The sequence below is a fragment of the Talpa europaea genome (genome assembly GCF_964194135.1).
Source record: "Talpa europaea genome assembly, chromosome: 10".
NCBI lineage: Eukaryota > Metazoa > Chordata > Mammalia > Eulipotyphla > Talpidae > Talpa > Talpa europaea.
The window spans coordinates 5,232,211-5,255,805 of record NC_140077.1 but is presented as its reverse complement, the minus strand read 5'-3'; the positions used below and the strand labels follow the sequence as shown (position 1 = coordinate 5,255,805).

The following is a 23,595-nucleotide window of genomic DNA, read 5'->3' as shown; positions in this document are numbered from 1 at the left end:
CAATCTATGTTTTGGATCTGTGAGAGAGAGAGAGAGAGAGAGAGAGAGAGAGAGAGAGAGAGAGAGAGAGAGAGGAGAAAAGTGTGAGGATAGCCTGCTGCCTGCCTCTTGACTTGCTGGTTAAAGATGCAACTCCAGGCAACCCTCAACCTAATAAACCAGGAAAGTGTAGATTTTAATGTTCCCCAGGAACAACTTAAAGTATTTCTTACTCTTGAACGTGCTCGATCCGAATATGCCTTGGAGGACAGCTCCTTGAGCTGCGGTGTGGAAGGAAGGGACTTCCTGGCTCTAGCAGTCTCTGGACAAAACTTCCAGGGCAGAACAGCAGCCGGCAAATCAGACACTTCCCCACAGCGAGCTTCGGGCAGCTGGACTGCCAGAGCCCGGGGAAGGTTGTCTGGCGGCAGCTGGAGCTGAGCCCCTCTGGTGGGGAGGCAGCCGCCAGCCTCTTCTGGGCTTTCCATCATTGCCTTGTTGGGCCTGGCCCTGCCCTTGGCTTCAGGGTGGCCAGGGGGCCTCGGCAGTGGCGGCTCCATTCCCTTAAGGCTTGACTCCCCAGGGAGAAGGCATCCTCAGGGTGCTGGACTGTGTCAGCACAGGCCCTTACCTCTCCCCACACTCTTCACAGTAAAATATATGGGGTCTGCCTCGCAGCACACCCCTGGATCTGTTGCCGCAGAGAGTGAGACTCACCCCTCCGTGTCTGTGCCCCCAGCCTTGACTGCACCAACGAGTATTTTGAGATCCTGGATGGGCCGCCAGCCTCGGCACAGTCCCTGGGGAAGACCTGCTCCGGCTTCTACCTCACCTACTCGTCCTCCTCCAGCTCCATGACCCTCGTGTACTTCCGCAGCTTCAACAACATAGGGAAGAACTTCATTGCTTATTACTACTCCGTCGCCAAAGGTGAGAACGAAGATGGCTAGCGGACTCTGGAGCTGGCCTGTCCGCGGGAGCCAGCTATGGTCCCTCCACTCACCCTGGGACTTTGGGCAAGAGCTGACCCTCTCGGCCCCCAGCTCCCTGGGTGATGAGGACCCCGGCAGAAACTCCCTCCTCCACCTACGTGAGGGTTTCCCGGCCTGACGCAGCAGCAAAGGCCTCGGCTTGTGGTCGCTCATCCTAAATGCTCGCGGGCTGCTTAGGTTCACACCAGCACCTCACGGCAGTCAGTGAAGCAGCCATTTCGGAGGTGTCTGAATCTAATCATAGTGGTGGCTCCCAACCTCCACTCCGGCCCAGCATGTGCGATCAAGACAAACATGTGGCAAAATGCAGGGGCAGGACAAGTTACTGAGCTCAGGCCAACAAGCCGAAGCGCTGACGCGGGCAGGCCCCGCAGCAGAGACACTGGGAGAGACGCCCCGGAGGCTACGCTAGTGAGGAAGCCGCGGTGGGAGCCACCCATACAGCTGACTTGAGAGCTGGCTGGGAGGGGAGTGGAGAGATTGGGAGGGGACCCCACAGGGGAGAGGTCTGAGCAGGGGAGAGGTCTGTAAGGTGTGTGGGGAGAAGGCAGACGGAAGCTAAGCCAAGGGCTTCTGGTGAAGCGCTGTGGGCAGGGGCTTAAGTAGAATCAGTGAGCAAAATCTGATGTTTACCACATGCCTGTGATATGCCGGCGACATTTTAAGCACCCGACATGCGTTATCGCCATCATTCTCACCAACTGTGGCTCATCCCCGTTTACAGATGAGGAAAGTGAGGCTTGAGCGCATCAGTGATTGCCTTGTGGTGCCCCGGGGTGTGTCCTGCAGTGTTGACCACTGAGAGGAAAGAGCTTGGGCTGGTTGGGCTGGGGGACTCACGCAGAGTTCCCTCCAGCATGCACCGTCCAGATGCTGTGCAGAAGTCTCCTGTTCTTTTAGCAAGCTCGGAGTGACTCGCAGGGAAGCGTGAAAAAGGGCAATGAAGCAGGGGAGGGGCTGGGTCACCGAGGGGACCAGGGAAAGTCAGGGTCATGGGCGTTCGAGTTATTGACCATATGTTCGTTCCTGTACTTGCAGACGCAGGCTCACGGCCCCCACACCTGATGTGTAAGTCATGTTTAATGTTACGTAATCCTCCCTCGTCTGTGTTTCTTCTTCTGCCCCCACTCCTGTTGACTTCCCGTATGTTTCCTGGTTTCCCGCACAAATCTGCTATAGCTGAGAGATCCTGTCTGCACACTTTTTGCACAAGTCTGACACTGGGACCCAGTTACATGCACAGGCACCTTGGAGATATTGCAGGTTTTGCTTGAGACCACTGGCAATGTGGCGAGGCATGCATTCTGGGTTCCCAAAGTGTTTGCATGGGATTGTAGCCTATTCAGTAGCAAAGGCTGATGTCCAGCGTAGCAAGGAACACATCTTAATTGAATGGGACCCAAAGACACAAAGCCAGCCCATGCTGCTGGAAAAACAGTGCCAGTAGATCTGCTTTGTGCAATTGCCTCACACCTTCCATTTATAAAAATGCAATACCCGTGATGCTCAAGAAAGTAAAGCAATAGAGCAAGGTGCAGGGATCCAGGGGTGGCAGGGATCCTGGATCCCTGCATCTTCTTGATTTCCTGACTCTTTGGTTCTATCAAAGACAATCAAACACGCCACGATTTGAGAAAGTTCCCCAAACAGAAGCACCCAGCAGAACCACTGTTTGCCCCAAAGGCCACTCATTGTGAATGTTTGCACCTTGGCACAGAGGGCACAATTTAAATGCCATTGTATTTCCAGTGACAGGGCAGAAGAAGGGAATGCTATTGCTGTTGGATCCCACACAGTTTTTCCCACCTGAGAAAAAACAAAACCCACCTATAAAAATAAAGTTTGATGTGGGTGGGCTACAATGATAAAGGTGTAGGCAGAACAATTAGCAGAATCTTAATGGACACATCTCAGGGTGCTGCATCTTGATGTGCCCAGTGTCACCGAAGTGTCCCCTTGTATCCACAGCTCTCCTGACAGCAACACCCAAGGTGGTGACCTCCAGGCCAGGTAAGCCCTGGAAATGTCCCTTCACTATCAAGGGTCCTCCCACGCAGTGGCTGTATTTGTTTCTGTGTGTGGATGTTTCGAGGGCAGAAGGCAGACCAAGTCGCACAGCTCAAATGTTAGCCCTGGGCCAGCTGACTTGATGCCAACTTTAGAGGGCCACCCACAGTCTTTCTGGTTGACTCTGACCTCCCAGAGTGAACAAAGTTCATTTCTTCAGAGTCCTCAAAGCCTGGGCAGCTTACGGGTGCCTTGGAGGGGAGGACACCTGCCTTTTCTTTATGTGGCCAGTCCTGCTCAGAATCAACTTACCTGCATCACTAATAGACTTTTTTATTGATATATATTTTTACATCATTGTTCGTTCTTTCAGGTGTAATCCCCACAAAATTCTGACCACCAAGACACCCGTGACCCATCACCATAGTTTCTTTTTTTTTTAAAAAAAAGATTTATTTATTTATTCATACAAGAACTGGGGTATAGGCCAGAGGTGTGGGGGTGAGAGGATTCACCAGAGACAGAGTGGGGAGCAGAACAGGCAGATTGACTGAAATACACTGCTGAGGGGAGCAGCGGGGAGACAGGAGAGGTCTGCTGCGCCATGTGGGTAGCTCCCTGGCCAGGGATTGAACTCGTGCTGCAGTGGCTGCGGACAGCTTCATAGGTTGCGTCTTAACCCCTTGCACCACCACGGAGGCCCAATCACCATAGTTTCTTGTGCTCTTCCCGCCCCTGTTTTGATCCCTCTCCCTCCCTCTCCCCAGATGAATGTCTCTGATTTATTGTCTGCCCTGCTAGTTTTATCTTTTTTCCCCCCGATATCTTGTTTAGTTTCCCTATGTCCCTCCTATAAGTGAAACCAACCCATCTTTTTCTTTTTCCTTCTGGCTAATTTCATGGAGCATGATCCTTTCCAGCTCCATCCATGTTGCTGCCAATGGCATGAGTTTATCTTTTTTTGATTGCTGAGTAGTATTCCACCATGTATATGTGCCACCTCTTCTTGAGCCAGTCATCTGTCTTGGGGCATTTAGGTTGTTTCCATATCTTAGCTATTGTAAATGCATCAGTATTAGATGTTTGCAAAGCAAGGAGTGTGCTAGCACCATTCCAGGGACCGCGAGATGGACTAGCAAAGGAAATAATAATGAACTTTGGAGCCAGGAGACCTGAGATTAGAACTGCTACTCACCAGATGTGGGGTTGGGGTGGCTCCCTTCATGTCTCTAATATTCAGCCTGTTCACACATAAGCCCATCAGACTGGTACTCTTCTGCTCGCCTTCCCGAGTTACTATAAAGGTGAACATACACTTACACACACACACACACACACACACACACACACGCATGCACACACATACCCAAATCACTCCACAAAATAACAAATCACTGTGCAAACTATTTACAATGATTTTCTGCATTTAGTCACAGCAGATTGGCATACACATCTGGCAAAATTGTCCCCATCCAAGTATGTTTTAGCCTGAATATTATTTTGACAATCTTAGGGACTTACCAGCCTCAGCTAGGAGTCTGGCTTGTTGGCTGACCTTTTATCCAGTTCTCCATCCCTCGTGGTCATGTGGGGTTGGGGTGCTCCAACCGCTCCTGGGGTGTGAGCAGCACCCAGGGGCTTCAGTCACCCGGTCTCTGTCCACAGGAGACTGGCCGGAGCTGCGGCTGGTGGGCGGCTCGGGCCGCTGCTCCGGGCGCGTGGAGGTCCTCTACCAGGGGGCCTGGGGCACCGTGTGCGATGACCTGTGGGACCTGAACGAGGCGGAGGTCGTGTGCCGGCAGCTGGGGTGCGGCCGGGCCATGTCTGCCCTTGGCAAGGCCCACTTTGGCCCGGGCTCTGGAGACATCTTCCTGGACAACCTCCAGTGCGCGGGGGTGGAGCATCACCTGGGCCAGTGCGCCCACTCGGGCTGGCGGGAGCACAACTGTGGCCACCACGAGGACGCCAGCGCCATCTGCTCAGGTAACCTCTCCTCTTCCAGGTGGTCACTGCCAGTCCCCAGGTGCTCCAAGACCCCATGCTGGAATTCAGAGGCAGCCGGGGGCAAAGACGGGATCTGCAAACACATGGCACTAGATGTTTACTTCATCTCTTCTAACTTGGTTAATTATCTAGCAATAAAACCCACTCATTTTCTAATTGGTCGTAGGAATTGCCAAAGGTGTGGGTGCTTTACTAAAAACAGACATGTGCAAAGAGCATGCTTGGCTGTGGGGACTGGCAAGACACTTACCTTAAAGGCCAGAGGCAGACAGGCCTGAGTCTGGACCTCAGGGCCAGTGACAACCCTCAGTCTGCCTTTGGGTGACACGTAAACTCTGAGAGCCATTGCATCATCCTCTGGAAAATTAGGACATGAATTGCTTCCTTGCAGGGTTGCTGATAGCCTGACACCATCTTTGTAAAGCTCTCGGTAGTGCTGACAGAAGGGATGCCCGTCTGTGACTTCTTTCCCTGCCGTGTTTCTCACTCAATCCCAATGCCAAGGAGACCATGACTAAAAGGGCTACTCATCTTGTAACAATTCCTTTAAATGCTTTGGACTTTCTCATGTGCAAAAAGCTAGCTAGGAGTTAGTCACCTCTGGTGTGTCTATTAATAATCTTTTCCATAATGAGATGCTTATCATAAACTGACAGCTGTAACACCAGGTGTGAGTTTAAGGAATCAGTAACTATAAAATGAGGCTGCATGTGTTTCCCTGAGATGCCATATAGGGAGCAGGTCGGCAGGACATCGGCACCTGCTACCTGAGGCTTAACCTGAGGTGAGGCCTAAGGGCCCTGTTGTGTTTGTGGATCCATCCCTTTACTCTGTGACGTCTTGTTACACAGCATGTCTAACTTAGTTACAGCTTCATGGGCTGCCTGTTATTCCAGAGATTCAATGTTCTGGAGGATTGTTGTTCAAACCTGAAGTCCCCCAAAGTGAAATTCACATGGTACAAAAATGCGTAGTTCAAGTCATGTCACCCCAAATGTAGCCTTCGAATCTGGCCATTTTCTCATGACACAGTAACACCAATAACCAGAGAAAGGCGTTGTTTTGTATCCAGGGATGAGTCTGGTTCTTTTGGTTCTTTCAAGGGACTAATTTTTCTCACATCAAATGAATAATCTCTTAGAAGGATGTAATTCAAACCTTTGCTTCCAGTGATTAGAATCAGGATTTCTGAAAAATACTGACATGTTGATTCTCTACACAAACAGATGCTGAAGAGTCAATTATTAACAGTCCAGGTAGGTCACACGTTTTTTATGGGACTTAAAAAATATCAGCTGTTTTTCATTGCCTTTGGGATATTTGTTCTTATGGCTGAGTTCACTGTCCAAGCAGCAGAGTTTTCACCACTGGAGATGGCTTTGGAAAGTCTTGTTTGACTTACTCGTGGGTTTTGTCCATGTGATGATACCTCTGTGTGTGCGTGTGTGTGTGTGTGTGTGTGTGTGTTTGAGTCCCTGTTTTTAAGAGCACATGTAAATGTGTGTGTCCATCCATGCACTTTAAAAGTATGGGTAAGTCCATATACATTTTAGAGACACATGCAGAAGTGAAGGGCCATCTCAGGGCCCGCTTGTATAAGCTGTTCCCTCCTGCCCAAGGCCTCTCCCTGCCTCTCCCCTGCAGCTCCATCTGCCCCAAGAGGAGACTTTCCACCCCCACTACTAGTTTCTTTGGAGCACAGCACCTGTTCTCTTTCTTCACTGTGTTTATTACCATGTTGAGAAACCATTGTGCCGGTGTTTATATTTAACTAGTAATAGACTGTAGGTTCCCTGAGGGCAGGAGCCATATCTCTTTGGTTGATAAGTATGGCATCAGCACCTAACCTGAAAGGCAATGCTGCTGAACTGAAATTAAACTGGCTGAAGATCCCGCAGCGCTAACTCAGGAGCACACAAGAAGTGGAGGAACGAGTCCCGAGGTTCAAGACAGTGCATGTTACTTCCTGCCCACCATCTTGCTCCCAGAGGCCTGGTGGACCAGAGGCGCCTCACACACCCCACCTCTGTCCACAGGAGACTGGCCGGAGCTGCGGCTGGTGGGCGGCTCGGGCCGCTGCTCCGGGCGCGTGGAGGTCCTCTACCAGGGGGCCTGGGGCACCGTGTGTGACGACCTGTGGGACCTGAACGAGGCGGAGGTCGTGTGCCGGCAGCTGGGGTGCGGCCGGGCCATGTCTGCCCTTGGCAAGGCCCACTTTGGCCAGGGCTCTGGAGACATCTTCCTGGACAACCTCCAGTGCTCAGGGCTGGAGCACTACCTGGGCCAGTGCTCCCACTCCGGCTGGCATGAACACAACTGTGGCCACCATGAGGATGCCGGCGTCATCTGCTCAGGTAGCCGCCCCGGCCAGGGAGGCCATTTCTGATGTGGCAGAGGACATTTTGCAACTATGCAGCCCAAATGGGACTTTTGACCATCCCTCCGTGTGCCCATTCTTTCATCAAATAATCCTGGGGCACCTACCCAGCACCCCTGCCAGGGCAGCTCCAGGTTGACTGGGGAGTCTTGAAGGTTAGTGTGCACCAGCACTGCCTGGGGCACTGAAGTGCAGATTCCAGGACCCCCAACCCAGAGACTATGACTAATGAGGTCAGATTGGACTCAAGTTTGGCACAACAAGCCGTCTGGGTGGGTCAGCATGAGGGGAGGGGCCAAGGGAAATCTAGCCCTGGCCACCCTGCCATGAAGCAGAGTTGACCTAGTTCTGAGCCTCTGACCTCCCACCCCCCAGGCCAAGGACCCTAACAGAGGAGGCTGGGGTTGCCCAGGGGACAGCTCAGGTGTTCAGGGTTCCCCTTCAGCCCTCACCTGCACCCCAGGAGGCTTTGGATTTACTAAATAGAGTGAATGACTTATCGCCTTTCTTTGTACATTCAGATGCGGAAGACCTGCCCCCTCCCACACCTCCAGGTAAGTGCTTATGTTTTTCCCTAGTCCAGACAACTGTTGTAATAAAAATTAAAATAATAATAGCATTAAATGCTATTATTTCAGACGCTAAGAACCAGGCACTGCTGAGCCTTCACGTACACATCTCATTTAATCCCTACAGTGATCTTTTGAGGTAGGGACTCTGGTTTGTCCTGCCTTCCAGAGAGCCACACTGAGACCTACAAAGTTAGTCCCATGCCCAGGGCTGGCCTGGGCTCAGATGCCAGCTCGCCAGACTCTTGGCACCAACCTCACTTACCACCCTGTGCACTGGTCCCAGCTACCCACAGGCCAGGCCAAGTTAATGCAAAAATAGGGAAAGAGTCACTCCAGTTACAGCTAATGCACAAAACAGTTCTGGAAAAAGGCACTTTCTATTCTATTTTGTGAAGAGGTGCAAAAATGTTAAAGCACTTTCTTGAGCTCACTCAGCAAGTTAATGCAGAGCCAGTTTTGATGCTGACCCATCTCCCCCCAAAGTACATGCTCTCAGGGATCTTAAGACTTTTGCTATTTCAAAGATAGTTTAACTTAAGGACTGAACGGTGTTCATCTGTAATGCAAACCAAAGAATAGAGAAAGCAGAGCAGCACATGCAGTGCGACCCGGCGGGGTGCCGAGGTGAGTGGCAGGCCCCTCGTCTCGTGGCGATGCACAGAGGCAGAGCAGCAGGCCAGATGCGGGGCTTTCTGATCCCTTTCTGAATCCTCGCAGCTGAAAATTAGGGCAATCGAGAAACTTGCTCAAGGTAACTTGATTACACAGTGACAGAATGGGACTTGTAGATCTGGCCTTCTGTCTGTGAGTATCCCCATAGCACCCAGAGGCCACCCAGAGGCTCAGGTCATGGGCAGAAGCACCTCTCGGGCCCCTGCCTAGAGATACCTTGATGTGACCTGGCGTTTCTGGGGAAGGGCCAGCTTTACACGTAGGGGTCACGGGTGAGAGGGCAGGACCAGCTAAAGTTAGTGTCAATGGCGGCGACTATGCCAGTGAAGGCTCCCCTGGGAGTTCCTCATGGAACTCAGCTCAGCTGAGACCTATGCAGATGATGGGAAGTGAGGAAGACCGTGTTGATGGAGAGAAGCCATTCTGGTTACTATGGCTACTTCACAACCCACTGGTTTCCAACCAGCATTGAGGTGTATGCTCTGGTTTGGAATCAGAGATTTGAGGAGAGATTCTGCTGTCCCACGTGGTGCTGAGCAGGGCTCCTGGGGCGTCCACCTGGAGGGTCCAGGACGGCTCACTCATGTACCCCGCTCCTCCGCGGCCCCTCCTGTCCAGGTGGTCTCGGGGTGTCTTCACATGGTCTCCAGCAGGGAGTCAGAGCCTGTGAGGAGGCCCGGGGAGCCAGGAGCACCCAGTGGTCCAGGGGCAGGAAGTGAAGCTGTTGGTCTCGTGAGCACCGTGTCCTCTTGCCCCAGGCCATGGGCTAGAGCAGCCTTGGAGCTCACCCAGGTTCTGGGATGGGGACCTCGACCCCACCTCGTGACAGGAGTACGCCCCAGACCTGAGGCCTCCTTCAGTCTGCCACAAGAATGTGGAGAACACAGTAGTCTCCCCACTTTCCACAGCTTTGCCCTCCATGGTTTCAATTGCCTGCTGTTAGCTGCAGCCTGAAAATATTCTGTACAAGAAGATGTTTTGAGAGACAGAGAGAGATGAGCCCACATCCACATAATTTTTTTACAGTACATTGTTGTAATTGTTCTATTTTATATTCGTTATTGTTGCTAATCTCTTATGGTGTCTAATTTGTAAATTAAACTCTGGTGTAGATGTGCACAGGTAGGAAAAAACAGAACATGTATATTAATAGAGTGGTAGTATCTGCACCCCTGCAACTAGGAATAGGCACCCCCTGGGGACCATGGAATGTATCCCCCACAGATAAGGGGGGACATCGTGTTCCCCCAGCACCCTCAGGCTTAGTGCACTAGGTCCATTGATATTTCTAAGGAAAATCTTTCTATTTCACTGACTTGTAGATGAGACTCAGTCCTTTTCCCCTGCATGTCATCATCATCCTTCTTTTTTTTCCTTTTCAGGTCTCCCTCCAGTTTCTCAGGATCATATTCCAGGTAGTCACTTGTTTTAAGTTGGAATGGTAACTCCACACCTTTCCCGCCTCATGCCAAGCTGTGGGCATGCTGCCTTCTGGGGTGACGTGAGTGGTTTCGTGTGGACACAGGACGACGGTCTTTTTCCTGTTGTTTTAGGAGGAGACCATTCTTGTGGCGGGGTCATCTCCAGCTTCTCTGGCTCGTTTTCCAGTCCGCTGTACCCGGACAACTACCCAACAGACATGCAGTGTGTCTGGGAGATCCATGTGGATAAAAACTTCCGCATAGAACTTGTGATCCCAAGTTTGAAGTAAGAAAACTCTTTAAGGGAAGATTCTAAGAATATTGGTTTGCAAAATCATAATTAACTTGTTGCTTTTAGTGGGAAACATTGAAGGATAAAACCAGAAGAACACAAAGTTCTTTCCAAGTTGAAGTTTAGGTTATTTTATCATGCTGTCCGATGAGATATTTCTTGCTTGAAAAACACAGTAAGTGGCTTATTAATATATTTGACTTAATCTTCTTCTGATAGTTTCTCTTTTTGATTTTTTTTCTAAGAAGATCACAAAACCCTCCTTCCCAGTTTTATCCTTGCACACTGAATACCAATATTTATCCTCTTGGACCTTCTTTATCCTTTATCTAAATTGTAAACAAACAGGGAGAGACTTCACACACACACACACACACACACACACACACACGCTGACTTCACGTGATGTGGTCTCTGCGTCTTCTAAATGTTGCCACAGAGTGAAAGGAGATGGTAGAGTCATCGCCTCCCGAGACAGCAGGAGAATAAATTTCCCAATGTCACTGTCATTTTTTATCTCTGTGACATAAAGCAGTAGCCTGCATTTTTCGGTGCTGGCTGTCTGCCCAGCCTCTGTACTCCACCCTTTGTAGGCTTTGTCCTATTCCAGCACCACTCCAGTCCCAAGATAGGTGTCCTTGTTGTCCCCCGAGATGAGGACACTGAGGCTTAGCATTAGCTCAGGGTCAACCCTCTGTATCTGCCTGAAGTAGAAGACTCAGCTTTTCACCTGTACATGAGGCTACAGGCCAGGTCTACACGAAGCCCTTCTTGTACATGATACACGTCGCACTGTAAGCCCAGCAGTACCGTGGAGCACTATGATAACCTGTCTCTAGCTGAACTGTTGAATTCTGCTGAATTACTGCTGGGTCCCTGGCGTCAGACGTGCCTGTACCAAAACATACCCTAAACACTGGCTACCTTTGTTGACTAAAGCCCTAAGGACAATGAAGTGGGAACCTTGAACACATGCCCCCCAAACCTATCATATTCTCAATTATCTCCCGCTCAGAGTCACCCCACATACGCTTCCCTTGTGAATAATGCCAACACGCAAATACCTTTAATATGCTGCCATTGTTTTTATTTTTAAATCAATTTTTTTCTTCCTAAGAATTTGGATATTGACAATGTCATAAAATATAGAGGTAGGAAAATCTGTGTTGTCAATTACAAGCTGATCATTGGGTGATTTGACTGTTAAGAATGTGTTTTCAGTGGATGTTATATTTCCTAATGTTCCATGTACGTTGTGATGAAACAAAACCATTATGATTTTAAATGTCTTCATGCTAAGTTGTAACCATAAACTTCACACATTCCACACACAAATAAGAGTTCTGATAGTATGGCATCAAGTTAATAAAGGTTAATTAATATTTTATATAGATTATGTGCAATTTAAAGTGTGGAGTCCAAATCTTTAATCCTATGATTATCATACTTTTTAATAAAACTGTAAGCTTGAGGAGGTTCTAACCTGCCACCAACTCTCCACTTCGACTCCCCAGACTGGAGGACATACTCGGATGCCCCTATGACTCCGTTGAAATCTTTGATGGCCCCAGGATTGCCTCACTCTCCATGGGGAAGTTCTGTGCCTCGGTCGCCGTGATGTTTTTCTCCTCCTCAGACATCATGACAGTGGTGTTCCGGAGTGACTCTATGATCACCAACACCGGCTTCTATGCTCTGTTCAATGCTATTCCACAGAATGAAATGGAGGCAGGTAGGAAGATTCAGAAGATTTTTGGTCTTTAAGAGACAATGGATTTTTAATTTGGAAGACCCACCTATTAGCAGAGGTCTGGATTCAGTTTTAAAAGATTCTCGCAGTTAGCCTCACAAGCCATGCTTCATAACAGCTAGATTTTTCCCAACTAACAGTTGAAATAAGGCAGCAATGTCCAGCCTGTGTATGCATGGACTAGCTTCTCCTGTCTGCAGGGTATGACAAGCTCTTGCGGCTGCATCTCTTCCGTCATTGGGGAGCTGCCCAGAGCGCTGAAATCCAGAAGCCACCCTTTCATGAAGACTCAATCCACCAGCAGGCCCACATCACACCTTGCATGTAGCAGACTCTAGACTCACTCAAGTGAGAGGCTTGGACACTCCTTCAACCAGGGCCCTAGAGGCACTCATTCCTGATTCAGGTCAACTTGCAGCCAGTTAGCATACTGCCTCTCAGTTGTGACCTCTGATGCTGCAGGACATCAGAGACAATAGGAGTCCCAGTAATTCAGGTCACCAGGAAAGCAGGTAGTCCGTTCCTGGCTGCAGTTTGGGGAGGGGTTTTGGCTTTTGCATCTGAGTAAAAGAATTCCATAGATATTTTACTCTCAACAGCGTGTTTGAGACCTTGTTCTAGGGAGGCTAAATAAGGCTCAAGATTTGAAATCTATACTATTTATTGACTTAACATCACCATTCACTTATCCAACAACATTTACTGAGGTCCTACTGTGTGTCAAGACCAGTTATAAGTGCTGGGAACCCTGAACAACAGCAAAATGCTGTTCCTAAATGGAGTTTACAGTGGTATGAATGAGGACAGGGGTGGAGAGATCAAAACACAAGGAACAAATAATAAATAAGATGACTTGGGGTGGCAATAAGGGTTGGGAATTAAACTCCACGTGGATGATAGAGATTGTCTTGGCGTGAAAGAGCTTCCACTTTGGGTTGGATGGGAGTGGGTGGCCTTGTTGAAGAGGTGACACATGAATGACAGTGAGGGGCATTCTCAGCAGAGAGCAAGCAAGTGCGTAGACTCTCAGGGAAGAAAGAGTTGGACATGATGGAAAAGCAGAAAGAAGGCCAATGTGGCAGAGCCATGGGCACAGTAGAGAAAGCTGTCCCCAGGGCGTCTCCAGGACCAACAGGCCATCCCAGCTGGCCACAGTCCATCATCCCAGAAATAGCCATACCCATGAAGTTTTATGAAAACATAGAAACGCTTTTGGCCCAGGTGCCTTCAAGAAAGTAAATGCGCATTTATTCATGCATAAAACATGTCCAAAAAAGCAGCTGTGAATCCACTTCCCCAGTAACCCAGCATAGTGACACAGAAGACCACATGGCAAGACCTGCAGAAGCTACAGTGTCCTCGGTACTGAGGCTGGCTTTGTACTCACACTCTCATTGGCTCATCCCCCCAGCCTCTGGTGGTGTGCTGCTAGAGCCCCCATTTCACAGATGGGGAAACTAAGGCCCAGGAAGGTGAAGGAACTTGTCAAAGGTTACAAAACTGGGGATCAGTAGAGCTGGGATTCAAACCCACCTTTGTCTCACTCTTAAGCCCTAAGCTCAACCTGTTATGGGTATCAAGACAGCCTAAGGCTTTGCTCTTGTGTATGCTTGCTCTAGCCGCAAACATGGGAGCTAAATATCCTTCCTACTTAAAATAAGATCCTCCTCTGTTTAGATAATGGGCCAGAGCTGCGGCTGGTGGACGGTTCTGGACGGTGCTCTGGACGCGTGGAGGTCCTCTACCAGGGGACCTGGGGCACCGTGTGCGACGACCTGTGGGATATGAATGAGGCTAAGGTCGTGTGTCGACAGCTGGGGTGTGGATGGGCCATTGCTGCCCCTGGAAAAGCCCATTTTGGCTCAGGCTCTGGAGACATCCTCCTGGACAACATTCAGTGCTCAGGGAATGAGAACCACCTTGGCCAGTGCCCCAGCTCCGGCTGGTCAGACCACAACTGTGGCCACCACGAGGATGCAGGTGTCATTTGTTCAGGTAACTCTCCTATGTGGGGTTCTTTCCTACCTTGCAGCAGCATCTTAGTGATGGGTGGGAGGCGTGCCCAGCAGGCCAGGGGAGCTGATGACGGTGGGTGGCCCAGCCCATGAATATCCCTTCAGTCAGGTTGGCAGAGAGCACCAGGAGCCCAACTCCCCTCTGAGGATGGCCATAGTGGGGACACAATTGGCAGGTCCCATTCTCTGCAACCTCTCCCAGGTCTGGAGCTGCTTTTCCAAAATTTAAACCTGCCATTATTCTTGTTTGAGTGCCATGAAGTCAGACCTGCTCTTCCTATAAAATCACCACTGTGTCGTCATAGAACTTAATTTACATTTCCTAAATCGACCTTCTTTTATGCATGCAGATGCTGGAGACTGGGCTCCAGAGGTGACTTCCACACCCCCAGGTAGGTCCAACACTGAACTTCTAGGATCTCTGCAAAGGAAATAAGAAGTCCAAGCTCTGTCTGACCTGGACATTGGAGGACAGATGCCCAGGGAGTTTTAGAGATTCCTGATGCCTGGCGTGCACTTTAGGCCAGCCACAGCAGAATCTCCGGGGTCACACCTACTCGCCAGTAATGGTTAAAACTCCCCTGTGCTTCCAGCGTGCAGCCAAGGCTGAGAGTCTGTAATACTGACAATGAGCTAAGAGTCTTATTTCCCAAATGAAATAACATCTAAAACTCTCCTCTCTGATCAGCAAAGTGAGGAAGGGCAGGAAGGGAAGGAGGATGAAGTTTCCATCAGCAGGCTGAGTGGAGGCTCCATCTGGAAAGGAGAGAGGGGAAGGTGTGCCTCTGGGGACAGGGTTAGGAAGCACAAGCTCGCAGGAAACAGAGATGCGCAGCACCGAACTCCCCGTGGGGCATGAGCAGACTCGTGTGAGAAGTGAAGCCACTTGGGGCTCCTCTGTGGCCTCCTGGCTTGGCCCGCGCCCCCACAGGAGGCGGGGAGGGGTAGACCCTCTCTGTCACCCACGCCAGGTCATGAGCCGCGGTGACCTCCCAAACACAAGGCCCAGCTGACCAGAGCATGCGTGGCCCTGGTGCCTGCAGCTGGTGCCCAGGTCCCCCCAGCCTGCTCCCCGCCCTGCCCACGGGGCCCTTGAGGTCCGATGAGTCTGCGCTGTCTGTGTCTGTGACTTCCTGCTGGAGGGAGGGAGAGGCGGCACCCCAGAGGGGGAGAAAAATCCAGCGAGTGAATCCACACCATGTGTTAAGACTCAAGGGCAGTCCCAGCTTTGTTCGTGTACTTGGGTATAAGATGATTTGATGATGTGAAGCACTTCTAATTATTTCTGGTTTTGATTTTTGTAGCTGCAGTTCTGCCGGTCCCCGTGCGACAAGGTAACGCTTTCAGGGAAACTATAACTTGTGGAGGACGGACTCTCTGATCATGCATAAAAGCCAAGTAGACACGTGTCTGTCCTGGCGGCCGAGGGGCAGGGCGGGGGGTGGAGCCTCACAGCATGTGCATGGTCTGCAGCTGAGGTGGGCTGGTTTGCATGGCAGGAAACCACATGTTCAGGCCCTTCTTCAGGCTCACCTCTGCTCGAGTTTAGCGTCCTGCCCTCCAGCCTCACACCTTTCCTCCTCCCTCATCCCCTCTCAGGGGTTCAGTCACTCCCCAGCTAAGCCACAGCTGTGTCTGCACCAGCCTGGCCTTCCCCCTGTGACTCCCCTGTTGAGCGCGATGGGGTGTACATCCTACATCTGGGAAAATGCAAGGTGCATGCTTGATGCAGCCAACAGGGGTCTCTTGTCTGCCTCTACAGGAGGAAGTAATTCTTGTGGAGGGGTGATTTCAAGTCTCTCAGGCACCTTCTCCAGCCCCTGGTATCCAGCAAACTACCCCACAGACGTGGAGTGTGTCTGGGTGATCCACGTGGCTGAGAAGTTCCACATCGAACTGAAGATCCCAAGTCTGAAGTAATCAGCTTCGCCTTTCTCTGCGTCACAGGCCAGATTAGATTAGATGCTTTCCTCGAAGAGCTGGTCTTTGTCCTGTGGGACGGCTAGACCAAATGCCACAAACTTCATAAATAATAGAAGTGTAGTCCTCAAGGTGCTGAGACTGGGAAGTCCAAGATGAGCACACATGTCCACACACACACACACACACACACACACACGAGCTTTGCTTCACGGTAGATTTGTCAAAATTGTATCCGTATTTTTAGATGCCATTTCAGTCTTGCCAAGTGAAATGCGCCCTGTGTTCTAATGAAGTGACTTCTCAGAGTGTCACTCACCTGCTATTGCCACACTGTTCTCACCGTGTGCACTCGTGTTATCCCTTTTTCTTAATTTAAAAATGGGTTATTTTTAGGTGTTTGGTTCTTAACTTCACTGGAACGATGTGTCCTGCAGAATAGGTTTTAAAAATTCAGTAGTTTGAGTACAAGTGTAAGTATGTCCTTTGTGTGTGTGTAGACTATATGCGTATAGTTTGCATAGATCATGCAGTGAGGATGTATAATGTATGCGTCGGAGGCTACCTACTGTTGTTTAAATGCAGGAGTTCACAGCTCACATTTTTATCGTGTTAGATAATTAGATGTTCTTTAAATGTCTATTTGTTGAGCCCCTGGAAGGTCTAGGAATGGGCTTACAGTGACAAAGGGGACAAACTCTCTGCCCAGGGGAGTTTATATACTGGGTGTGAAGACAATAATCAACAACTCAGTGGAGGGCGTTGATGAATACTGTGAAGAAAAAAATATGTGCGCGTATGGTACAGGAAAGAGGGTGAAGACAGCGTTAGGTGGGCCAGCCAGGGCTGGCAGCTCTGATCGCCGAGGTTGGGTGAGACGAACATGAAACACGAGATTTAACCCCGGGTAGTTTTGGGTGCTGGAGATGAGAGTCCTACCCAACCCAACAGGCCCCTGGAACTTTGACAGCCACCCCTGTTTCTCCCTGCTCTGGGTCTTCTTAGCGTTTTGCCCAGTGAGACCCTGATGGACACTGTCCAGCACTTTCCCGTACCCCCGGGAGTACAGAGTTTGAATTACAGAGTAGGAGTTTCAACGTAGAGAGGGTGATGGTGGGAGAGACCAAAAGCCATCAGGCCAGTTGGCAGGTGACAGAAATGGCACAGGTGAGAGGTGATGAAAAGCCAGTGGCATGGGGCCACCCCCCTAGGGGAGGCGGGAGGGCGAGTCCCCGGGTCGTGTGTGTGGTGGTGTCCGGGGGGACGCAGGTGCTGGCTGGATACCACGGGGATGATTTTATTTAGACCCTTTCTCCAGACCCCTCCAGGAGCTTCCCCTGCTTCTTCCCCTCAGGCTGGAGGACATCTACGGGTGCCCTTACGACTTCATCGAAGTGTTCGATGGGCGACAGAGAGCCTCGCTCTCCATGGGCAGGTTCTGTGCCGGGGCAGACCTCACGTTCTTCTCCTCCTCGAACATCGTCACTGTGGTATTCAGAAGTGACGCCATGATCACCAACACGGGCTTCTATGCGCTGTACAACACGGTTCAGCAAGAAGAGCGTGAGAGCGGTGGGTATCCTGACGCATACCTGGAGGCGGCCAGACCTAGTCTGGCTCCTTTGCCTGTAGGAGTGGAGATGCTTCCTGAATGTGCCCTCCGCAGTCTGCCCCATCAGGAACATCCACGCTGACACTCACAGCACCCCAGCCCAGCCCCCACCCTGCCCGACGCTCATGTCACTTTTCTTGGGTTCTGCAGCAGGAAATGGGGAGCAGCAGTCCCAGCTTATGGTTGCAGTGACCATGTAGTTTACCTTTCAATCAGGTTGCCTTTGGGAGTTTTTGAAAGGGCCCTAAGATAAGTAACAGGCATTGATTGATACAGCGTAAACCTGGACTATTGCAGACATATCGGGACACAGGGCACCCTACTTCCAGCCCGGCAGTTTATTATGGAAAAATGCGCCAAAGGCTGGAGAACATTCTCACTTTGCAGACGGCCCTGGAGTCTGGGGACAGCCCCGTCACTCAGAAGCCAGTTTTCCCGCCCCCAGGTGTGTCGCTGAGGCTGGTGAATGGCAGCCACAGGTGTGAGGGCCGGGTGGAGGTCCTCTACAACGGCACCTGGGGCACGGTGTGTGACGACAGCTGGGACCTGACGGACGCCTGGGTGGTGTGCCAGCAGCTGGGCTGCGGCCAGGCCCTGTCAGCCCCCTCTCAGAGCTACTTTGACGGGGGCATGGGCCACATCATGCTGGACGACGTGCAGTGCACAGGGAAGGAGGCCAAGGTGTGGCAGTGCCTGCACAATGGCTGGTTCTCCCACAACTGTGGGCACCAGGAGGACGCCAGCGTCATCTGCTCCGGTGAGCACCCCAGAGGAGTCCCAGCTCCCAGCCTGCGGGATGGGAGATGTCAACCCCAGCAGGCAGTTACTCAGAATCCCGGCCTCCAGCCACCTTTTAAAGCCCATGTGCTTACGACTGTGTTTTCTTTCTCTCAAATCATCATGTCTGTAAAATGTCCAAGGATCCCCCTGCAGAGCTGTGGTGGGTAGATAGAGGTGTGGGTCATTAGACCTCCAGAACCCGGGGTAGCCCTCCACTGCATGGGTGACAGTCCCCTTTCCTGAACGGGAGTAGGAGCTGGTGTCTAAAGGGCGCTCAGCACGTGGTGGGCACTAAAACCAGCACGTCATGATCTTGGATACCCTTCACGGTCTCGAAGAACGTGAGACCCTTGACATCCTCAGAGGCTGTCCAAGGTCACACAGAAACCCGTGCTCTTGAGCCCCTGCCTCCCGGGAGGGGGAGGCCCACTGGGCTCTATTACTAAAGCTCCCTTCGTCCATAACTGACCAAACGTCAGCAAACGCCACCACTGCCCCAGGCCATGCAGAAACAGGCTGAGCTCTGACCAGCTCCCACCTGTCCAGGACAGAACATTCTCATCCCAAAAGAAAGACCTGATTTCTCTTTTGAACTCCGTGACTGCCTTACTCCATCATTCCCTCCTTCTCTCGTCCGTCTTTGACTAGGTGTGGATGGCAATGCTGACGCAGGACCCACAGGTATTGCTCTTCCCTGCATGTCAACCAGTTCTAGGTCCCTGATGTGCGAATCCTGGCTGTTCTTTAACCCGCATAGGGACACCGTCGGATAAATTCTCCATTGCTAGTCAACACCAGCAATGCGGCCCACGAGGCTTGACGAGACGGTGGGGCTGGGGGCACCGAGGATGGGGAGAGAGGTAGAAGCGAGGCGGGGCTCAGATTCGCCAGAAAAGCAGTCTCTCCGCCGCTGGGGTCCCTGAGTAGGAGTTTGCTGAGAAGAGAGAGCTACCCCCTTGCAGAGGTGAGCGAGCTGTGAGATGTCAGGGGAGAGAGGGAACCGGAGGCCCAGATTCAGGCCTCAGCCTGCCCCCACCACATGCTGTGCGCAGATGGCCGAGTTCTTCATCTCTGCCCACAGGGCACCGGGAAATCCCTGCTGAGAGAGCCACTGTTTTTTAGTATTTTAAGGGGCTGTTCTGAATAGACATCTTTCCTCCTAAAAGGTATCACTTTTCCTGTGTGTTTTCCACAGACTTGACTGGTGATAGCATCCTCACAGGAACTTCAGTTTTATTTAGATGTCACCTGTTTCATATTTGCCTTGTCTCCCCTGGAGCGCGTGCGGCAACCCACAAAGGGTCTCTGCCACTTACACGAGGGAACCCCAACAGTGGGCCGGAACCCCTCCCCAGGCCCTGTCCTCAGGGCATCAGCTGGATGTGTTTTAGGGAGCCTTGGCCTTGCTCTCAGCCAGGACTCGGCTATACTGCCACAGGGGGGCTTCCAGAAAGGGCTATTTCGTCACAGCAGGACTGAGAAAGGACGTTCTGGGCCCATGTCTTTACATTCCTCTCCCCCTTCAAGTTGGGTTGATTTACCATGTACATAACTAGATAATGTGGGGAGGGCAGTGTCACCCCGCCCACCCCAGGGCCACCTGCCGGACACCTGGGCTATCCCGCCCTTCCACACGCTCACCATCACTTTCTCGTCCCTGCACTGTCAGTCTGACGTGTGCAAATACCTCCTGAGCCAAACAGTGCTGGCAGCTCTGCCATCTGCAAAGCTAAGGTGTGCAGCTACCCACTAAGGGAGCCCTGGAGCAGGTCTCCTGCTTCTGCTCTCACCCTCCCCTCTCAGCCCCTCTAAAAACACCCGCGGGTCAGTGTCCTCTCTTCTTCGCTGTTTCTTGCAGATGAAGATTTCCAGTGTGGTGGTTTGCTCACAAATCATTCGGGCGCCTTCTCCAGCCCCTGGTATCCTAAAAAGTACCCCACAAATGTGGTGTGTGCCTGGGACATCCAGGTGGAGAGCGCGGCTCACATCAAACTGACCTTGGAAGTGGTGGAGTGAGTACTCAGTCCCGCGTTGCCCCCTCACCGTGGTGGACACGGTTATACAGACGACGCGCCCCACCCCACCCCCCCACCAAAAAGTGATCTTTTCTCCAAAAGTGAAGATCTAGGAAGCTCAGTCTGTAATATTGATTAGAACTTTTAGCACAGAGATCGTCTAGCCCAGCGATTCTGTCCGAGGAATCTGGTCTCAGGTGTGCTGAGGGGAGTCTGACAGCCCCTCGTAGCAGCCACAGGTTGGGCAGGACATCAGTGCCCATCCGTGGGGGCCACCTAAGTCCCTCCAAGGCTGGCACCCACGTAGGGTGTCCTTGGAGGCAATATTTCTGGAGTGTTGCCAGAATGAAGAGACACAGGCCCGGGTGGGGAAAAGTGCACTTAGCCCAACACACCCGTCAATACTCCTTACTCCTCTTCCTTGTATCTCTGCCCCATACTCAGAAAATGCAATGGAACGAAAGCTTTAAAAACTAAAAATCTCTAGAAACAGGAGGAAATATACTGCCTACGTCATCAACACGGTCATTTCCTCCGACCTGCAGGAAGAGAGGCAGGGTTCACGCCCGCCCTGCCTGAGCCGGTCAGGGAGGAGCCAGCGGGCTGAGCCTGACGGACACGCTTCCTTCACAGGATGGAGAACTTCTACGGCTGCCCCTACGACTTCATCGAAATCTTTGATGGGCCTCAAAGCGAATCCTTCTCACTGGGGAGGTTCTGTTCTGGCATAACCCCAATATTTACCTCCTCCTCAAATCGCTTGACGGTGATCTTCCACAGCGACAACATCATCACCAACGTCGGCTTTTATGCCTCCTATGAGTCTCTGGTGCAAGATGAGAACAACACTGGTAGGTCTTCCCTGCCCGCCGGTACTGACAGTGGATTGAATGGCTGACGCCAGACCCGAGCGCTGGGGGATTCCAAGGGGTTCCTGCTGTCCTTAGTTCACCCCCCGATCTGACTAGGGAGAGGGGTGAACACCCAGAGTGCCAGGGAGCACGCCCCCACATACATCTGATGTGGGGCGCATCCATGGGGCTGAGAACACACACCTGGTGGATGCCGCACATGGACCAGTTCCATTCACACTGCTGTGCTGTTTACAGAAAAGAGCCAGACACATTTCCTAAGGCCCAAGGGTGACAGCAGTGAGAGGATCAGTAACTGAAGCCTAACACACCGCGATTTCTGGTGCTTTCAATAACACGGGAGCATAGTAGCCTGGGGTGACTATTCCAGGAAGGAGAGGGAGGGAGCACGGGAGGGGACAGAGGGAAAAGATAGAATTAATTCCCCTCAAAAGCTCTGTTCTTTTATTCCTCAAACACAAGGAGACGTCGGGCTCAGTTCTTGGTCCTGGGAGAACAAGGCAGATGGAAGTCCCTGCCCTTCTGTGGCTCAGTCCAGAGGGGAGGGCAGTACCCCTGTCTGTGCTTTATGTCGCCTCCTCTCTGGGGCTGCAGGACCCTGCTTGGGGCCTCCCCTTGCCCAGGGCTTTGACCTCCCTCTCCTAGGCCGCCTGGGAGGGGCTTTCTAACCCCCTCCCCCCCCCCACACACACACAATCAGAGACTGAGGCCGCGGGAACTTTGTTGCCCTTCGAGGCCTGTGGCTCCCTCCCCGGGGTGAGTGGAGCCCTTGGAGCTGATGACCCGGAGGGAGCCCAGGTCCAGCTGCAGGGGCGGCCCAGCGGTGACCGCTGTCCCTCCCCCAGACGTGGCCCTCAGGCTGAGCGGCAGCGGCCACCCCTGCGAAGGCCGCGTGGAGCTGCGCCACAACGGCACCTGGGGCACCGTGTGCGACGACGGCTGGGACCTGCGGGAGGCCCAGGTGGTGTGTCGGCAGCTGGGCTGCGGGGCGGCCGTGGCAGCCCCCGGGCGCGCGAGCTTCCAGCGGGGCCTGGGCCCCATCGCCCTGGACGACGTGGAGTGTGCGGGCACCGAGGCGCGGCTGTGGCACTGCCTGCACAGCGGCTGGTTCTCCCACAACTGCGGCCACCACGAGGACGCCGGCGTCATCTGCTCAGGTGGGCCCGGCGGGGCGCGGGGGCAGCTTCCAGCCGGCTGCGCTGGCTCCCCAGGGCGCTGGTGCCTGAGCTTCAGCCCCACACCCTCCTGCTCCTGCTCTACAATTTCTCACTACTTCCTTGCCATGGGCCCGCTCCTTTTGCGTAAATGAATGTCCTGCAAGGAGGCGCCTGTCACCCCATCGCGGGCGAGCCAGGACGCCTTGCCCCACATACACAAGACGGCAGCACAGGCGCGGGGCGGGAAAACAGTGTTAAAATGGCCATGAAAGGTGAGCTCTGGTCCCGTCAGTTCCCGCCACGCGCACCTGAAACATCCTCCAGTCAGAACGGGCAGACGCGCAAGCTTTTGCAGGTTCATGCAGCGCGTGTGAAACCCGCTCGCCGAGCTGCCCCCAGAGAGCAGACTCACGTCTGAGGGGAGCTTCTCTGTGGTGCAACTTCCTTCTGTCCTGGGGGTCCCTGAAGGTTGAGGGGCCTGGCCCGGGGCTCTTCCTCTCTAGTTCCGTCCCAGAGGCGTTTCCGGCTTGCTACCCAGGCCCCAGGTCTCGCTGGCAGATGTGCCGGCCAGCTGGACCTGCCATTCTGAGCGAGGCACAGAATCGGTGCTCTGAGCAAGCAGGAGCTGAGGCCGCATGCCGAGTGGCGGCAGAGGAGGGAGGGCCTGAGAGCTGGCAGGTGGGGCCGGGGCCCTGGGCAGAGCTGCAGATGGGGGTCAGGTGACGAGACAAGGCACAGGGCAGCAGCTATAAACTTTCTTCCTGTCCTGGAGCTCCTGACCTGGCCTCATGGCTTCCAGGCCCCTCCACTCCCTCCTGTAGCCAAGTTCCAGGGCGTGTCCTTAAGATAAACCTGTGGTTCCGCCCTTTGCAAACTGACTGACTCTGGGAGGCAAGACACACCAGGAGGAATTACCAAGCCCAAGCAACCAGCAAGAGGTACTCACGCTAGGGACCATCTCGAGGGCCACAATTTGCCTCCAAAACCACAAAAATTATATTTCTGTGTGGGGCAGCTGGACAGAAATGAACCCAAACACAACCAGTGTTTGTAAGCATGGTAACTCAGGGCCATTCTAGATGCCCAGATTGGGTGCAATTTCTCCCCAGAACAAGACATGTACCTTTCTGGCTCAAATAAGCCAGTCTCCCCCCACGG

The 23,595-nt window shown here is 52.4% G+C and overlaps 1 protein-coding gene across 1 annotated transcript in view; it reads left to right on the top strand.

Annotated features, from left to right (window-relative positions):
* Positions 1–23,595, top strand: part of LOC311178160 (scavenger receptor cysteine-rich domain-containing protein DMBT1-like) — a gene marked incomplete at both ends in the record, with an annotated part of 61,083 nt that overhangs the window by 12,612 nt on the left and 24,876 nt on the right. Inside the window, 14 exon segments of the mRNA XM_084244536.1 lie at positions 719–909; positions 4,644–4,961; positions 6,971–7,336; positions 7,881–7,913; positions 9,362–9,425; positions 10,077–10,310; positions 11,831–12,048; positions 13,744–14,061; positions 15,814–15,997; positions 17,356–17,573; positions 18,059–18,418; positions 20,252–20,405; positions 21,042–21,259; positions 22,126–22,437. Of these exon segments, the coding sequence (XP_084100662.1) occupies positions 719–909; positions 4,644–4,961; positions 6,971–7,336; positions 7,881–7,913; positions 9,362–9,425; positions 10,077–10,310; positions 11,831–12,048; positions 13,744–14,061; positions 15,814–15,997; positions 17,356–17,573; positions 18,059–18,418; positions 20,252–20,405; positions 21,042–21,259; positions 22,126–22,437 (3,188 nt within the window).